The 18,074-nt window shown below is 45.6% G+C and overlaps 3 protein-coding genes across 4 annotated transcripts; 2 read left to right on the top strand and 1 right to left on the bottom strand.

Annotated features, from left to right (window-relative positions):
• Window positions 1-157: 157 nt before the first annotated feature.
• On the bottom strand, window positions 158-5,520 carry LOC103459861 (P2R1A-PPP2R2A-interacting phosphatase regulator 1). 2 transcript variants are annotated; one of them, XM_017303022.2, is made up of 9 exons: window positions 4,686-5,520; window positions 3,839-3,914; window positions 3,589-3,645; window positions 3,456-3,502; window positions 3,326-3,383; window positions 2,565-2,623; window positions 2,415-2,476; window positions 2,253-2,340; window positions 158-2,181 (listed from the first exon to the last, which is right to left on the bottom strand). In XM_017303022.2, exons 1-9 carry the CDS (start codon window positions 4,772-4,774, stop codon window positions 2,073-2,075), a joined length of 645 nt encoding a protein of 214 aa, XP_017158511.1. In that variant the 5' UTR covers window positions 4,775-5,520; the 3' UTR covers window positions 158-2,072. The 2 variants fall into 2 exon arrangements, with proteins under 2 accessions (XP_017158511.1, XP_008400007.1); XM_008401785.3 differs by having other exon boundaries at window positions 2,559-2,623; window positions 4,686-5,518.
• A 2,460-nt stretch (window positions 5,521-7,980) lies between these two features.
• On the top strand, window positions 7,981-10,666 carry LOC103459860 (schwannomin-interacting protein 1). The gene is made up of 7 exons (XM_008401784.3): window positions 7,981-8,213; window positions 8,461-8,617; window positions 8,876-8,961; window positions 9,155-9,239; window positions 9,354-9,467; window positions 9,555-9,672; window positions 10,151-10,666. The coding sequence occupies exons 2-7, from the start codon at window positions 8,465-8,467 to the stop codon at window positions 10,243-10,245; spliced, it is 651 nt and encodes a 216-aa protein (XP_008400006.1). The 5' UTR covers window positions 7,981-8,213; window positions 8,461-8,464; the 3' UTR covers window positions 10,246-10,666.
• Window positions 10,667-10,761: 95 nt separating this feature from the next.
• Window positions 10,762-17,812, top strand: LOC103459862 (P2Y purinoceptor 3). The gene is made up of 2 exons (XM_008401787.3): window positions 10,762-14,022; window positions 16,176-17,812. Exons 1-2 carry the CDS (start codon window positions 13,571-13,573, stop codon window positions 17,071-17,073), a joined length of 1,350 nt encoding a protein of 449 aa, XP_008400009.2. The 5' UTR covers window positions 10,762-13,570; the 3' UTR covers window positions 17,074-17,812.
• The last annotated feature ends 262 nt before the right edge of the window (window positions 17,813-18,074 follow it).

The raw sequence follows: 18,074 nt of genomic DNA, 5'->3' as shown, positions 1-18,074 counted from the left end.
GGTATTTAGCGGAAGCTAATGCTAAACACAGAGACTTTATTCAACATAAAGTTTACAAACAGCCAATAAATTAATGCTAAGAATTAATTTAGGGGAAGCTAACTGTGCTAAATGTTTTCAAAGTTAGCAATAGCACTATGCTAACAATTAGCTTTGGAAGAAGTCATGAGTTGAGAGCGTTGTTCTGTTTGATGGAACAGACTTTATTTCACTGGCAGCTTTTATAAACAATATATATCATGATATTTATCGGGTCGGTTCTCCACGGCGGAACCGGGCCGGGAATGGATCAGAAAAATATGTCGTCTCCTCTGAGCTCAAAGAAAAGCAGAAATATTTACAGTGAAATCAGGTCTGATGTGCTTTTAGTTCCCTTTATCTCCCCGCTTCAAACCCGGACCAGAACCAGAATCACTTCTACAAGTCAACTGTTTCAAGAGAATTCAGCCGGGATTCCTCCAGGTTTTCCAAGGTTCTGATCCGGTGCATCAGAATCAGCCAAATTAAACAGGTTCTGATCGGGGAACATCTGAACACTTTGGTCTCCCAAAGTCAAACTTAATACTGAATCAGGTTCTTCTGTCTTTGCTACAGCGGTTCTGGTCCAACTGAAACCAGCCAGGTCCAATCGGACCTCTGTGTGGAACCAGAACCTGAAATCGGATCAGGACTCTCCAGAATCCCACTTCGACTATTTTTTGGCTTAGAAAGCTTCTGTGAAGCAGAAGTTCTGGTCCAATTCTTCTGCGTCCCGCTTGGATCCAGCTACAGAACCGGTTCTTCTTAATGGGTCCATCAAAACCGGTTCTTCTTCATGGGTCCATCAGAACCAGGATGGAGGGGAAATGTGCAAATAAGAGAAAACCACAGAAAGTCCATTTAAAGCTACGGGTCGGTTCTGTTCTGCTTCAGAACCCGTCCTGCTAATCAGAACCGTGTTCTATGAAGCAGATTGGACTCTGAGACGGAAACAGAACCAGAAATAAATCAGAACCAGCAAAAACAGGATCAAACCGGTTCTGCTGCTCTGGCTCGGTTCTGTTCTTCACAGGAAAATAAAGAGAAACGGAGGTCCGGTCCACAGAACCGGACCGGGTCAGGCACAGCGATGGATGAAGTAGAAAACTGTACAACTGTCAAAATGCAGAAGCTGGAAGCAGAAGAAGAACCGGACCTGGTTCTGGACAGACAGAACCTGGTCTGGTCAGGTAACCAGCGGCGCCACCTGCTGGACGCTGCAGCTCATAAACCATCAGGATGACGATGATGATGATGATGATGATGATGTGCAAATATCGCATGGTGTCAGGTGTTCTGGTTCTGGGAGATCAGAACCGGTTCTGGTTCTGAGTGGCGAGGTTCCACCAGACGTCCCCGTTGTCATGGGAACAGGAGGTCCAGCTCCTGCTGCCTGGGTGGGGTCAAAGGTCACCTGGAGAGGAAGACATCCCAGCAGGTCCAATCCAAGGTCAAAGGTCAGAGCGGACAGAACTGAAACCTGTGAAGCTTGGTAGTGTGGTCATGGTTTGGCACCGGACTGGGTCACCAACAGAAGCAGGACCCAGACAGAACGGCCTAGTCAAAGTCTGTTTCGTCAGAGAACTGCGCAGGACCGTCCGTGTCGGACCAGAACTCCTGGTGGAAACGGGACTGAGCAGAACGTCATCATGAAAACGGGATTGATGCACCAGACCACAGAACCAGAACCACTTTCTATACAAGATGTATGATTAACACAGAGACCGGTTCTGACCCAGAACGGCTCTGGAGCTGAGACTGAGTCGTATTCATCAGAACCTCAGAGTTCTGGTCCGGTGCCTCCAGACGGTGCCGGGTCAAAGGTCAGGAGTGGACCTGTTCCGAGTCGTTCCGGGCCCTTAAGGCGTCGTGGGGACGCGTTTCCTCCTGGGGACACGTCCAGCGCGCCCCCCTGTCCTCCGTACCCAGTCGGGCGGCGGAGCAGCCAGCAGGGGGAGCCGCTGAGCAAGTCTGCAGGAAGGGGCGGGGCTTACAGTGATGCTGGCAGCTGATTGGACAGAAACAGGTGTTGGTGATGCATTGGGGGCGGTGCTCTAGGGGTGCTGGTGAGGGGAGAAGGTGGGGGGAGGGGACAGGGTCAGTGGACAGGGCTGGGGACTGACGCCCCCTACAGGCGGAGCGTCCACGGTTGCCTGGGAGACACTGCGGAGGATGGAGATTACGATGAGTTCAGGACTGACTAGCCTTACCTGAGCGTCTGCGCTGAGCCTCACCTGACAGTGTAGCTGCTGCCGCGGTGGGCAGGGTCCGTCACCCCGGCAACAAACAGCTTCTTCGGTGGCCCGTCCGAATCGACACCACCTGAAAAACAGAAGCCAGTTAGCGAGCCGGTCCGGATTCTAGTCCTGGAGGCGTCCGAACTGGAACAGCGCTACCTTTCCTCTTCAGGGGCATCAGCAGCGGCCATCTTACGGCGGCGGCGGGTCTGGCGGCGGGTCTGTGGGTCAAACAAAAAAAATAAATAAAATCAGAGCAGCGCCTCACACTGGAAATTCAGACGAAAGCAGGTGGATCAGAACCTGAACCTCCGGGTCGGGCTTGGCGACGAGTTGGGTGTGACGCCGCTGTCCTGAGACGGAAACCACTGCAGGACACACAAAGGGTCAAAGTGTAATCTGGATCCCTTAATCTGGATTATCGGACTCTGTTTAAACGTTTTAACCCCTCAATATTTATTAATCCTGATCATCTAAACCACATATGAATCCTAATCTGGATTTAGTTTCAGGGATGAAATCCAATAAATCTGCTTTAACTCTGGTCTAATCTGGATTCCTGATTCAAACTGATGTAGGTTAGTCTGACTAATATGAGTTTATATTGATCAAAAATTTAATCCAGATTCTGCCGGAATCCGGCTGTGTAATCTGGATTAAACCCAAAATCATCCTGAAAATTTGACCCTGCTATTTTTTTTATCTAGATTGATTGAAAACCTTAACAGGATTATTCTCACTGTCTGAACACTCAAAACTGGATTCAGTCTAAACTTTAAGATCCCACTAATCTAGTCTAAATTAATCTGATCTATTCTAATCTAGATTAAATCCAGATACGTTCAATCCTGTAATTTGATCCGGATTAATCCCAGATTAAAACCTTGAATTGGTTTGAGTTTCTCTGAACAGAATCGATTTTCTCTAACTTGAAACCGGTTTACCTGATCTGGATTCAATGAAACAGAGAGTAAATCTGGATGTAAACCCTGGAGCTTCTTCGGATAAAATGAGCAAACCACCTGACAGGAAACGGCTTCTACCTTCAAAATAAGAGCGGAGGAACTCACCGTGGAGGCATGGTCCTGCCACAGGCTACCTGGTGGCGCTGGAACCAGACTGGAAGCACTGGGAGGCAGAAGCAGAGCAGCGGTGAGTCCCTGAAAGGTCAAAGGTCACGGCTTGCAGGCTGAGCGTTACCTGAGTCTGTGGATGCTCCCTCGGAGCGTGGTCTCCATGTTCTCCTCCTGTTTTAAACACAATGTCCAATCAGTCAATCCCTTAAAGAGGATCATGGGAAACCCGGTGAACTTTGACCCCGACCCTGACTCACCGGCCTCTTGTGGTCCAGTCTGTCCCCGCTCAGGGAGAATGGAGACAAGGGGACGACCTGAGGTGGACACAGAGGACATTAAACAGGGAAATGTTCACTGCACCACAGAGGAAGATTGACTGAATTTTACTTCCTCTGGTTCTGCCTGCTGCCACCTAGTGGCCATGTAGCGTAGCGGCTCCAGACGCTCTGGTCCGGTTCAGGTCCAGGCTTTCTGGCCTGACTGTTCAGAGGTGTTATGGTTACCCACCTGCGAGGGGTTGATGGACACGCTGCTGCGCCGGTACCGAGCCGAGGACACGGGGCTGAAGACGGTCATCCCGTCACTGAGAGACACAGAAGACAAAAACAACATTTGTTCCCTCTGCTGCTAAAACAAGTCATAATATTATTTTTAATATTTATTTTAATTTGCAGAAAGGAAAGAAAATCTGATTCATTTTAATTAATTGAGCTTCTTGGACAGAATAATCGGAAGTTTTTGCCGTTCTGGTCTGGTGTTTAAATCTGTTTTTATAAAAGCTAAAGAAACAACATGAGGACTGATGGAGCAAATATCTAGACAAAATGTTCTTCATGTTCTCAACTTTTTCATTTATACTTATATAGTGCCAATTCACATCTTGAAGCACCTTACATTCAATCAGACAAACAGTCCAACTGATACTAGTTATCAAACAATAAAGGTCCAAGCAATAAATTCAATAAATTATTTGAAGTAAAAGTTTCTAATTAAACCCAAAAGATTGAATCAAGTTGTCGACTTGAAGCATTCACTGCTGAACGATAATGTAAAATGAAATTTCTATTTCATTTTCAGCAGCATGTTTATTTTTAATACATTTATGGACTTAAAATAATTATGAAGCACAATGCAAAAGAAAACAGTTGAATAAAAAAAAAAAAACAATCATATTTAAAATCACTGATAATCTTATTTTATCCATCATAAAATATCACAACAAAAATCTGCTTTCCCATAAGACAGACATAAAATAGTGACTTTAAAATTAAAACATTTTATACTAAATTAGAGGTTGAAGTTTATAAAATTTAACGGGATGTGGTGCTTCTTGTGTGGGTGCAGTACCACTCACCTGACATTGGTAATCATGGGGGCGCTGTTTGATCTACGTAGTGCCCCGCCTCCTGCGCCTGCGCATTGGTCCACTTCCATCCGTTCCATCCCTTGACGCGCAGGCCCAGAGGTGGCGGCGTGGTAAGCCGCCCTCCGACGCTCCTACAGCGGTTGAGGGCTGTACTGTAGCCCGGTGGAAGCCCGACCTGCAGGCCTCAGAGGCAGCAGAGTCAGAGCCGCCGCGTCAGCGGACACAACGCCGGAGCTTCGCCCGCTTTACCGCATTTTTCACCGCAAAAACCGTCCGGATCTGAACGGGGATGCGGACTGGAGCGACATTTATCCCCTCAGAACCGATCCAGCTGCTGCTCAGTAGAAACGGAAAAACACCGAACCGAAGTAAAATATTTAAACACGAAGGATTGGGTTCGGTTCCTGGATAAAGTTCACCTCCAACGGCCTGTTTGCTCCCCGCGGGGACTCTTTAAACCCGCTCGGGACTTTCGGGATTAGCTGTTCAGCTAACTTGTTTTTGCAGTAAAACCTCCAACCACAGACCCAAATTCTGTTAAACAGCTGTCCAAACCTGCCGTATGGGGACTGGTTCTCCAGAACACGGAGAGAAGTGTCTTCACATTTTCCTCAGACACGGAGTGGACCCGCCGAAGAGCCCAAAAAACAGAGAAAAATAACAGTTTGGAAGATTTTTACAACATATAGTCCTTCACCAAATACAGGTAGTTGTGGAAGTGGAGAAACAGCGCCGCTCTGTGGCTGCTGGCGGAACTGCAGCTGCGATAAGCATCAGGAGCTGCTGTCTTAGTTTTATGGCAAACAGTTTCTGCTCAAGTCCAGCTCTCTAAAGCAGGGATGCCCAAAGTCGGTCCTGGAGGGCCGGCATCCTGCGTGTTTTAGTTCTCTGACTGGTTTAACGCAACTGGATCAACTGATGGCTCATTAGAGGCCTAAGAAGAACGCTGACATGCTGAAACGGTTGTTACTACCACAGACAGGATTCCGGCCCTCGAGGACTGACTTTGGGCACCCCTGCTGGTAAAGGATAATGATAATTAAAAAACTAAAGGATTAATAAAAATCTAGAGAAACTCGGTGACTCGAGTGAATTTATTCAGGTTATATTTAAACTAAATCATTTTTATCACTTCTACAGATCACATTTCCTGTAAATCTCCATAAATCAGGCAGAAGTTGTTTAAGAATAGGAAAAATATTTATTGTTTTATCCCCAACATCTGCTGGATCAGGGTCAGAACAATCTCCATGACAACGTGTATTTATATAATAAACCTGAAGTTGATTATGGAGAAATTTTTATCAGAACCAAACGTCAACAAACAAACAGTGAGCTGGTGACGGACATGCTGCTGCAGCTGAGTCTGCATGAGGTTAGGAACCGGAACCGGGAGGTTCAGGTTCGGCCTAGCAGTGAGATTCTGCTGCAGCAGGAATGTTTCCGGGTCCCTGAACGCATCACCGTCCATCTGCGCCGAGCCGTCAGTGAATATGTGAAACTCGACACGGGCTCCCGTAACGCTTCACCGCCTGGGCGGAACCAGAACCCGGATCCAGTAAACCCTCCCAGCGATCCTACAGGTTCTGCTGCGTTCTGTTGGGCCCGAACACGAATCAGCCTATGCGTTCACAGTTCATTTTCTGTTGAGTTCTGGAATAGTTCTGGAAGTGTTCTGCGAGCCGTTTCCTACAACCAGATGAATTTAATTTAATTTAATTTAATCAGTAATATTTCTGTAAATGCGCCACACTTAGAAAAAAAACATCAATTAGTGCCGATAAAAACAAAGAGAGTTAAAATTATTTAACTTCATAAATTGTGTCAATAAATGCAAATACAATAATCAATACAAATAAATAATAAACATAAGACAAAGAAGCTACAACACAATTGAAGTGTTGGATCCAAAGATTTAGATGGTGAAACAAAGCGGGATGCAAAATCTGTCAAAATGTTGACAGATCCAATTTGTTTTTTAAAATAGATTAGAAAAAAATAAAACAAGATCTCCAATTTAAAAAAAAATTATTTGTTACTAAAAAGTTAATATTAATTTTGATTAAGATTGTCATGTTAAACAAACGTAAATAAATACAGTTTAATCCAGTTGTAGAGCCGTCCTGCTCAGCAGTCATTAACCCTCCTATTATGTTGCGGTCAAATTGACCCGTTTTAAAGTTTGACAGTATTTTTATTGCATGAAACTTTTTCTATTTGTCTTAATAGGTGAACTCTACATATAAATTGAAAATTTATTCATTTTACACATTTGCAGCCCCCCCTGCGTCTACTTGTTACATTGATACTGTTCAGTCAAGTTAAAGTGCAAAAAAAGATTAAAAATGTCCAATTCTGTTTGTTTCCTTACAGCTATGAACCTTATTTCACCACACACACACACAAACACAACACACACACACACACACACACACACACACACACACACACACACACACACACACACACACACACACACACACACACACACACACACATGCACGCGCGCACACACACACACACACACAAACCCACTTTCTCCCTACTCTCTTTACTTCACAATGAACTGCGAGAAAGCAGGTGTTCATACAACTTTTGACGGGAACCTTTTCTGTTCCCGTGGGCAAACTCCACCCACACTGAGTGGACACTCAGTAGAAGTGGAGGAAAACATAAATACTCTCTGCATGACTCATTTATCGTTATTTTAATTGGCGGGTCAATTTGACCCGGAACAGTATGTGTGTCTCAAGTTCAACTATAAAGATCACCCTTTGAAAAAAAAATTAAATGTAACATAACATTTTTTTACCAAAGATCGCTTTCAAGGAAATTATTGTTTTTTTGTGTCTAGGTTTTTTTCAATGGACATAAAAAATGTAAATCCCATTTTTTATGTCCAAATGAGTAATTGAGTAAATTGTCGTCATTAATCCTTAATTTCTGAGAAATAAAAAAAACATAATTGCACAAATTTTGATTGAGATGGTTAGTATTAGAGTTAATAATCAGATAAAAAAATGTTTTGGAGGAATTTTTTGGTTTCTGACACTATTGCATGATAAAACACTCCCCGGGTCAAATTGACCCACGAACATTATTGCTGTACCTCAGAAACGAACATAATAGGAGGGTTAACATGGCTGAATCCAGCCCTCATCATGATGCTGCCACTCTCCACCAGCTGCTGTCCGTGAATAATAACTAATTATTTCCTGTGTTTTTCTCTGAAGCTGCAGTCAGGTCTCTCTGTGCGCCTCTTCCTCCTCCTGCAGGATGTCTGTGGGCGGAGAGCTGAGGAAGAGGAGGAGGAAGAGGAGGCTCCAGCCTTCCTCCAGGCCCGCTCCCACAACTCTTCAAGCAAACTTTCCTCCAATGTTTCCGTGAAACAAAAACTGCGACGCTTCGCGTGGCGCGGGAGCAAAAGCACGCAGCGGGTCCCCGCGGGGCTGCGGGGCCCGCGGAGGGACGGCGGCATGTCGGGGAGATCCGCAGCCGCCTGGATGTGACTGCGAGGTGGGTCCGAGCTCCGGAGCTTCCCCCGCTGCTGGTAAACAACATGCGGCCGAGGAAAGGCGACCGGAGGCGGGGGAGAGGAGCGACACACCCCGCTGGATCTGGAGGGTTCAACCCGATAGATTACACCAGATTAGATTAGATAGATTAGATAGTTAGATAGATAGATAGATAGATATAACTTTTATAAGTTTAGTTCAGAATAAATTAAATCTGTTGGCTGAGCTTCTGATTGGTTGGTTTCCAGGAGGATGGAGGGAGGAACAGAGCCAGCAGAGGAGGAGAAGGAGAAGGATCCTAATCACATCCCAGTGGAACACCAGGAGTTTCCCATCATGCACTGGGAGGAGCTGAGCCAGCGGATCGCTGAGCTGGAGAAGCAGGAGCAGGAGAGGAGGGAGAAGGTGAGGAAGGTCACATCATCATCAGAGGTCAGAGGTCTGTTAGCTGAGGTCTACATTTCCCATGATGCCCAGCAGTTAGAGCAGGAACATGGTGATGTTTTCTCAGTTCTGTTCGGTTCTTGTTGGTCCGGTTTCAGGAGGTTCTGGACCTCCTAGCAGAACTTTTCCTGATCCATCATTTCAGAACCAGCCATCAGAACTGAGGAGTGTGTTTCTGGAGTTTGGGTCGGACTGAAGGTTCTGGTTCTGTGTCTCCAGAGGAGGACAGGGCTGAGGACAGAGAACGTCTGGGAGGAAGAGGAGGAAGACGTCAGGAGGGGACGTGTCGCCGTCTCCACGTCTCGGTAAAAATTATAACAACAGAACTTTACTCACTGTCCCTGAATCCATCGCTATATAGCCCCGCCCCTCCCTGTCCCGGCCAATCAGATCTTCTGTCTTCAGTGACTATGCGGGTCGATGACTTCTTGATGGATCTAAGCAGCAGAAAGTTGGACTTCCTCTCTGTTGACCTCTGACCTCTGACCTGTGTTCCAGACTGAACCACAGGAACCTGCAGCTCTGCTTCATCAATAACAGCGACAGTGAGGATGATGAGGAGGAGGAAGGAGGAAAGAGGAAGGTTCATCATCATCATCATCATTACATCTTACCTTTGACCTGTGCCACATCTCCAGAATACCAAAAATATGTTTGCTTTGCAGTTTGCTGACCTATGACCTTCCGGGCCCCTCAGGTTCCCATGGGAGCAAGACACAATGGTTGCCATGGCAGCGGGTTGAAACAGGAAGTTGCAGCAGCTCTGAGAACGCTGAGAGACGATCTGCTGGCTGAGCAGCAGCAGCAAGAGGTAAAAACCGGGCCGGAACCAACCGGGTCAGAACCAGAGGCACAGCTGCTCACCCTGTGTTTGTGTGTGTGTGTGTGTGTGTCTCAGAGCCAGGCCAGCTGCAGCGGCGTCGCCCAACGGAAACATCTGGAGCACAGAGAGCTGCAGGATCTGAGCGAGACGCAGCTGATCGGCCTGCGGGGGGCGCTGCAGCAGGAGGTCCACGGTGAGAACCGGGTCATGGCTGGAGGAGAACTGGGTCAGGGCCGGGTCAGGACCAGTTCTGTTCTGGTTCCCTGATCTGGTGTAAATCTCAGGAAAACCTCTCAGTTCCAGCAGGAAGTTAAATTGACAAAAAATATATTTTCTTACAGATTTATTGATCCTTCTCCATGTTTGTTTTGAGATAATCAGAGAACAGATCCTCCTCCTCCCTGAGCTGCTGAAATGAACCAAAAACAACCAATCAGATCCGGGAGGCGGGGCTTAGCGCTGTCAAGTACTGATGGTGGAGAAACAACTTATGGTAGCTACCTGCTAGCTGCAGGTAGCAGAGAGATAGTGACTGACAGTGCTAACATATTTTAGCTCCATGTTGTTCTTGTTGGTTACCATAACAACACCTGTTGTCTCTAAGGTAGGCATGTAGCATTGATTGAACCAGTAGAAAAACAGAAATAACAGCTCTAATGTTTCCCTTCCAGCACTGAACGCAGAGCTGGTGGCCCAACTGCTGGTCCGGGACCAGCTGAGGACCAAGCAGGACGCCATGCTGCTGGACGTCCAGGACCTGACCTGACTCCAGAACCAGAACCGAGCTGCTGTCGGGTCGGGATGCTGCTCTCCGTCCCGGGGGAAACCAATGGACCGAGGTCCAACAGAACCACCCGGAAGGCCTGGACGGAACCAGAACCGCGTCATAACGGACCTGTGGTTCTGCTCAGCGGGTTCTGGAGAACCGCTGATCGACCCAGACCGGAAATCAATCAGTTTGATTAGAAATGAATCAACAAGTTTATTTAACTCAGTGTTTGTTTCTGATCAGATTCAGGTTAAAGTTTAATATTAAACTATATTCATGTTTATATTTTATTCTGAGTTTATGAAATCTGAACAAACGTGAAAAACTGAGGAAAGTTTCACTGTGACTTTATTAAATATGATGAATAAATAATAACAAACTGTTTAAATCTGTATTAAATATATTTTGAGGAAAATGAGATTCTGACCCGGTTCTGTTCATTTCATCTGGAGGTTCTGACACCGACCCGGGTCTCAGGTTTTGTCTGGTTCTGATCGTCTCTGAACTGAGATCAATGGAAACCCGATCAGAACCACCAGGACCGGGTTCACTTCAGATTGGATAACAGATGAACCTTCTGAACGGTTCGGGATTCAGAAGAAACAAGTTAAATGATGCTGATCCGGGCCAGAAGAACCAAACAGAACCAGACAGAACTTCTGGTTCTGAATGGATCAGATCATTTTAACGTAATATTGGTTCTGTTTGGTTCTTGTTGGTCCAGTTCAGGAGGTTCTGGACCTCCTAGATGAACTTTGTTGGTCCATCGTTTCAGAGCCAGCCATCGGAACCGAGCCCTGGTTCCTGCTGCAACTGCTGCTCTTATAACAATCACTATGAGGAGTTCAGGGAGGCTGGGATCATCCAGTGCCGCTGGATCACAGCTTATGATGATGATGATGATGACGATGATGATGGAGGGGTGGGAGGCGGGGCCTGAGGAATAGGAGGAGCTGCTGCTGCTGAGGTGATGAAGGTGAGGAGAAGCAGAGAGTCGACGGCAGTGAAGGTGAGCTGAGTTTCCTTCTTTGTAGCGGAAAGTTCTGGTTCTGATTTATGGATCAGAACCAGAACCATAAATTATGTCTTTGTTGATCTGAGCGATGAAGATTAAAGTTGTTCCAGAAGATCTTCATCAGGAACATCACAGAATAATCTGAGGATGATGATGATGATGATGGTGACCTGAAGCTTCAAAGTTAAAACATGATCAGAACTACAGCTACTCTTCCTCATCGTCCTCCTTCTCCTCATCTCCTCCTCCTCTTTTCCTTTCTCCTCCTTGTCTCCTTCTTTCTCTTCTTCATCCTCTTCCTCTTTCGCCTCCTCTTCCTCTGCAGTCTGTGGATTTGGTTTCATTCTGGCTCATTAATAATTCAGACATGATGAAGGTGATGAAGGTCAGACCCAAATCTGAGGAAGAGGAGGGAGGCTGAGAAAAACTGAAGCCGAATTTAAACATAAAGTTTGATCACTAATAATAATGATAATCAGCAGCCAAACAGAGCGCGAGGCATTCAGGGACCGTCGTTAGTCGTCACATCCAGTGAGCTGCTCTTTATTTTGTTGCCAAGCAGAAATAAATTATTAAAACGTTAAATATTGAAAGAGCTGATCAGTTGGGCGCTACAAGAAATAACAAAACAAGCTGCTGGATCAGTCAGAAGGAAAAACAGACACAAAAATATATTAATATATTTATATTATTTATTATATTTATATTAATCAAATCATATGAAATTATAAGAAAAATCTCTTAAAAGATCAACATGTTGATTCATCAGGGCCACACAAAATCACTCCAGGGGTTACAGTTGGCCCCCGGACCACTCTTTGGACACCCTTGTCTAGAATAATGCGCCCCCTGGTGGAATTGTCCTGAACTGTGAGGATCAACATCAGAGCTGCTGAAATTACAGGTTTGATATTTCCTAAAACGTCATGAATCACCTGAAAAATCAGTTGCTCTCTCAAATTCCTTCATTCCTTAATTCATCTCTCTAAGTGAACATCTGTCAGAATGAGCCGCTCCTGTTCGCTGGGTTCAAACTGCTGGGTCATGCTGTCAGGGTAACAGTGACTCTGCAGGAATCTGAAGTATTTAAAATAATAATTGTTTCAATAAAAAAATTCACATTTACACTTTTACTGTGATTTGATGACAGACCGGGTGATTGTGATAAAGAAAGAAAACTGAGAGAGAGAGAAAAAAAAAGAGAAACTAAAGTAGAAATGGTAACATGAGACAGGAAAACATGCAGCTCCGCAGGAATTACAGTTTTCCTGACGTTCCCGCTGCTGGGAATCAAACTGTGATCCACATCACAACAAATATCCATCATCCAGCTGCTGTGATGTCATCACACACTATAGCCATAGCAACCTGAGGGCTCACCATTGGTCGATTTAAAGCTTCACCTTTGGTTGGAGAAAGTCTGGACTCCTCAGTTCAGGAAAATATAGAAATATGGTTGTTATGGCAGCTTGTTCAAGAAGTTTGGATGTTCAGTCTTCTGCCTAAAGATGTTCAGGATGAGCGAGCAGAACTCGTACAGTACACTATGATGACATGAGCACAGAATCAGGTCCATGGCGGCTCAAAGGAATTTGAGACTTGTTCACAGAAATGAGAAACTACCTGGTTGATACAATTATTGGCAAATTGAACAGGAAGTCTAGAAAATTTCAACTTGATCTGAGAAATGCACCAAAATCTGTGAGGGCTTTCTGTCCGTCAGCGTTTATCCTGGTTCTGGACTGGTACTGGATGTAACCCTGACCCAGACACTCCAGCAGCTGGAACCGACCTGCTGAACGGGGAGGAGAGGTTTCCGGAAAACAGCGTTAATCATTCAGGAGCTAATGGAGCGGGACGCAGCCTTCATCAGCAGAACACGGCGGCAGGACACACAACAAGCTGCAACCACTAATGAGGCTGTTTCTGTGTCCAACAGGTCCAGATCGGTCTGCCACCAGGTACCGATAGATAGATAGATAGATAGATAGATAGATAGATAGATAGATAGATAGATAGATAGATAGATAGATAGATAGATAGATAGATAGACAGACAGACAGACAGACAGACAGACAGACAGACAGACAGACAGACAGAAAGAAAGAAAGAAAGAAAGAAAGAAAGAAAGAAAGAAAGAAAGAAAGAAAGAAAGAAAGAAAGAAAGAAAGAAAGAAAGAAAGAAAGAAAGAAAGAAAGAAAGAAAGAAAGAAAGAAAGAAAGAAAGAAAGAAAGAAAGAAAGAACTTGGCTGCTACAATGCCAGTGGATTTGGATTGGGTTGACCTTTAACCCTCAGAGGTTCGTGATGGGTCTGGACCGAGTCTCCAGCACCACTCCACACATCAGCTACCTGGCTGCAGCGAGCCTCAACACCTCCACTCCCTACGCCTCCTCCACCTCCTCCACCCTGCCTCCATCTTCCTGCAGCATCGATGAATCCTACAAGTACGTCTTCCTGCCAGTCTGCTATTCCCTGACCTTCCTGTTCAGCCTGGTGCTGAACTCGGTGGTTCTGGTGCGGTCGTGCCGGCCCCATGGCGGCGGCGGCGGGCGGCGCTGGAACACCTCTCTGATCTACATGGTGAACCTGGCCACCACAGACCTGATGTATGGCCTGTCGCTGCCCTTCCTGGTGGCGAGCTATGTGCTGAGGGACCACTGGGTGTTCGGGGACTTCATGTGCCGCCTCGTACGATTCCTCTTCTACTTCAACCTCTACTGCTCCATCTTCTTCCTCACCTGCATCTCTGTGCACAGGTAGGATGCTCTACGTCATGAAGCTGTGGGTTCCAGTCAGGGGTGAAACAGTTTTCTGATGTGAATGCAGACACATTTTAGTCCCTTTGTGCCTCTGCTATTCATCATGCACAAACAAATGTTAAGTACAGAAAAGTCGACTAGAAGTAATTTTTCCACCATGACTATGGCACCCTTTTAGTGCAGTGCCCCTAAGCGTAGCATATTTAGCGTTCCCACTTTTTGCACTACTGGCTCCATCAATAAAACCTCAGATAAACCAAAATTTATTAGAACTTTCAGGGTTTAATCGTAAGCATTGAAAGTTCCTTTAATGCTTTAAAGTATTTCTGTTTCTCTCTGAATAATTCCTACTCATTCAGGTGATTTAACAAGCTCCGCCTCCTTCCTCACAGGAAGGTACACCTGCCCATGTTCATGGACAGTTTGTGTAAATTCCTGGTATTGTTAATTTTTGATGATTTTTACCTTTGAACTGTAAGTCACTAGTGGACAGTAGCTGTGAAACGTCTGAGGGTCTACGGACCTCTGAGCCAATCAGAGGCCTTGACGCCAGGGGAACCATGGCCCATTTAACCAGTTGAGTTTAGTATTAAAGCAGAGAAACTGCTGAACCACCTGAACTCATTTTCTGAAGGATTCTAGAAAGCTGCGTGGAAAATGTTCTGGATGTGTTTTCTTTTCTTTTTTGCAAATCTTCTGGCTTGAGGAACCCTTTGTTATTTGTTGGGTTCTGGTCTTCTGGGTCGGTTCAGTCAACAGCGTGATGCTCGTCAGCCACTGACTTCCTGTGGATTTCCTTCCACTCTGTGATTTTCCAAAGTGTTTTCCTCCGTTGGAAGCTTAATGACGGTTTAGTCACACACCGTTAACTCTGACAGTGTGTGACCCCGTTGGACGGACCATGGGGTCAATGAGCCCGGGTCTGTCAATAGAACTGCTGAACCTGCCAGTCAGTTTTAATGAAAGAAGCTGGAAATCTTGATGAAAATCTAGAAATATCTCATATTCAATTTGTTCTGCAGTATTTGTTTGGTTTCCATCCATAATAATTATCATCCATCCATTACCAAGAACTTAGACAACAGAAAACATAAACTCTGCAGTAAACTGGAAGGTATTAGAAGTATAGCCTTAAGTTATACTTCTAATGCCTGTTAGAAGTATTTTTACAGAACTGATCACTTCCTGAAATTCTGAAGAGTCCAAATGGAGACAGTTGAACTCTGAAGAACCTCTGAATCTGTCCATGAACCCTTGTCCTGTTTATGAGGTTCATGGACAGATTATAAGTTATGGAGTCATTTGCTTTTATTCACATGATCAGGTCCTGCTGGTAGTTATGGTGGTTATAATGTTTAGATTTGGTCCCATAACTGGTAAGAGGTGGAATACTGTGGACCTTCGCCTAATCACAGATTGTTGAGGTCCAATTGGCTGCAGCCCAAGTGCTTCTGCGGTAGTACCAGACAGTTTTTGTTGTTGAGATTAATGCATATTAAGGTATACCTGGTGTTTAAACTGTTAAAATAGGCAGTTACAAGCATTTTAGAGGTGGTTTGGAGCACTCATGGATTTCAGCTGTTTATAGGCAGTTATGGTCCTTAATTCCCACAAATACCAGGGGCGCACTACTTTCCCTACAGACCATGTTGAGTCTCTGCAAACAGCTGAGAAGTTCCAGTATCTTGGTGTCTGTAATTTGAAGAAAAGCAGGATAGAGCGAGAGGTGAATAAAGACATCATGTCTGCACAGAGCAACATTCAAGACCTTGATGATTTCTGATAGTGTGTGGTGTGGACAGATTATAAGGTGTAGTACTGGAGCACCTGGAGGTCAGCAGACATTCAGGTCTGCTGAATGTCTGCAGACCTTCAGCAGACCTGAAGGTCCTTTCGGACCTCATTAGTTTGGATGTTTTGATGTTTTTGTGTCAGACACCATTTATTGGAATTTAACAGGGTCACATTGTGAGCCTAAGTAGTGTTGAGGGGTTCTGTCTTGGTTTGGTGTAAACAGACATTGGATTGGTCCATTGCTGAAATCGTTGATTACATGAGCGCAGACTAAATAGTATTCGTCTGTCATCAGCAGTTAGTCCCTGATGGAGTTAGAACGAGGTCATGTAAGCCAACTCTTGATGTGTCTGCAGGTACCTAGGGATCTGCCATCCAATGAGGACCATCACTCTGGAGAGCAAGCGGGTGGTGAAGGCAACGTGTGCTTCGGTGTGGGTGGTGGTCTTCGTTCTCACCTGTCCTATCTTCAGGTTTGCCCAGACAGGAGACGTTACTAGAAGAAGTTCTGGAGCTGTTGGACATGAGGGGACGAGGTTTGGAGACAACAGGACTGAGGAGAAGTATGTGAACTGTTGGGACGACGCCATAGATAAGGACTTTCCTGAATATGTCCCATACGGCATTGTCCTTCACCTGCTGGGCTTCTTCGTCCCCTTTGTCATCATCGCTTGGTGCTACTCTCAGGTGGTCCGGACAATATTTCAGAGCCTACGGTCTCCACCCAGTTCAATAGAGGGCGGTGAGGACGGAGCAGTTGGGGACGGAGCAGTTGAAGGAGGTCGAGATCGGGAGAGAACTTCAGTCTCAATCTCTGGATCACAGTACTCCCACTACATCCGGAGGCGGCGCAAATCCATTAAAACCATTGTAACCATCACGCTGCTGTTTGCGCTCTGCTTCCTGCCCTTCCATGTGACCCGGACGTTGTTCCTGCTCCTGCGGCGGGGGCAGCTCGGTGGCTGCAACGCCATGAAGGCCGTCTCCATCTGCTACAAGGTCACCAGGCCTCTGGCCTCCTGCAACGCCTGGCTCAATGCCTTGCTTTACTTCCTGACGGGAGATAAAGGCGCCCCCTGCTGCTGGCCAGCGGAACGAACAGTGCACCAGGACAGAAGAAATGGTTCCCTCTGGTGGCCATTAACAATTCTGAGGAAGGAAGGAGGCGGAGAGGACGACCAGGAGGCGGCTGAGAAGGTAGCAAGGGAGCTGCAGATGGAGAATGAATCCAAGTCTTCACGGATCATCTTCTAGAACCTTTGAAGATGATCCCGGATCATCTTCAAAGATGATCCGTGCTTATCTTCATGTCAACGGGTTGACATGTTGCCCTGAACCTCCTCAGTGACTCCTGAGTGTTGATCCGATACAACTTTATCAACAGACTAAGTTTCAGTTGCCTGGTGATGAAGATTAACAGCTGTTTTCTCTCTAGAGCCATTTTTCCTGGTCCAACATGCCAGAATCAAAGGATTGGGTACTACTGGCAGAGGAGTACTGAAGAGTACTGATGGCGACCCAGTTCTTTGGTTCTGGTGTGATGAAGCAGAGAGAGATCTGGAGACGGTTTCCTCGGTCCTCCTGCACTACAGAAATTACATGTTTCCTCAGTTGTTGGGTTTAATGGCTTCCATTGATCATAAGTAACCTGAAAATGTCCCATGAAGCATTGCTCCTGGCAGGAAGCTGGTGCGATCATGGATTGGACTTTCATTGTTCTAGATTCTAGAAGATGCCGCATCTGATAGACCTGTCAACCTCCATGTTTATCTTCACTAATCTGAGATTAGGATTGGGAGGTTGGGATTAAAGGTGGATTACAAACATTTTAACCCAACCTTCCCTCAGAAGCTGTGAGTGAGCCACTCTAAGTTGGACCGGCTGTGGTTCTGGTGTCCCTGTTATTTTAATCTCAGGTGGTTTCTCCTTTCAGACCTCATTAGTTTGGATGTTTTGCTGTTTTTGTGTCAGAATTAAAGTGTTTGTGACTCCAGCTTTTGTCCATCCTTCGTGATACCAAGAAGATCTGTTTTCTCACACGGATCAATAATCAGGTCGTCTCTGTTTAGACCGAACCTCCTTTAAGAATTTTAGACGTGTTTTAATTAAAACCTGAACCACATGGTAACAATCAGCCAATCATGAACGTTCTCCAGATTTTCTGTGTAGATCCTGGCACACAGAATTGATCTGTTATTAGTTTATTCATTTATTATAAATCTGCCATTAATCATTATTCAATATTAATAAATTAA

This window comes from Poecilia reticulata, chromosome 14 (assembly GCF_904066995.2).
Source record: "Poecilia reticulata chromosome 14, P_reticulata-male-v2, whole genome shotgun sequence".
Lineage (NCBI taxonomy): Eukaryota > Metazoa > Chordata > Actinopteri > Cyprinodontiformes > Poeciliidae > Poecilia > Poecilia reticulata.
Note: the sequence above shows the minus strand (reverse complement) of the source record. Positions and strands in the feature narration are given on the sequence as shown.

What these genes read in the sequence shown, in the direction of transcription:
- LOC103459860 (XM_008401784.3), top strand. Translation starts at nt 8,465, where the DNA reads ATGGAGGGAGGAACAGAGCCAGCAGAGGAGGAGAAGGAGAAGGATCCT. An exon ending in CTGAGCAGCAGCAGCAAGAG is followed by an intron (nt 9,468 to 9,554) that starts GTAAAAACCGGG and finishes TGTGTGTCTCAG; the next exon opens with AGCCAGGCCAGCTGCAGCGG. An exon ending in GCTGCAGCAGGAGGTCCACG is followed by an intron (nt 9,673 to 10,150) that starts GTGAGAACCGGG and finishes TTTCCCTTCCAG; the next exon opens with CACTGAACGCAGAGCTGGTG.
- LOC103459861 (XM_008401785.3), bottom strand. Translation starts at nt 4,774, where the DNA reads ATGGAACGGATGGAAGTGGACCAATGCGCAGGCGCAGGAGGCGGGGCA. An exon ending in TGTCCATCAACCCCTCGCAG is followed by an intron (nt 3,646 to 3,838) that starts GTGGGTAACCAT and finishes TGTCCACCTCAG; the next exon opens with GTCGTCCCCTTGTCTCCATT. An exon ending in GGGAGCATCCACAGACTCAG is followed by an intron (nt 3,384 to 3,455) that starts GTAACGCTCAGC and finishes TCTGCCTCCCAG; the next exon opens with TGCTTCCAGTCTGGTTCCAG.
- LOC103459862 (XM_008401787.3), top strand. Translation starts at nt 13,571, where the DNA reads ATGGGTCTGGACCGAGTCTCCAGCACCACTCCACACATCAGCTACCTG. An exon ending in ACCTGCATCTCTGTGCACAG is followed by an intron (nt 14,023 to 16,175) that starts GTAGGATGCTCT and finishes ATGTGTCTGCAG; the next exon opens with GTACCTAGGGATCTGCCATC.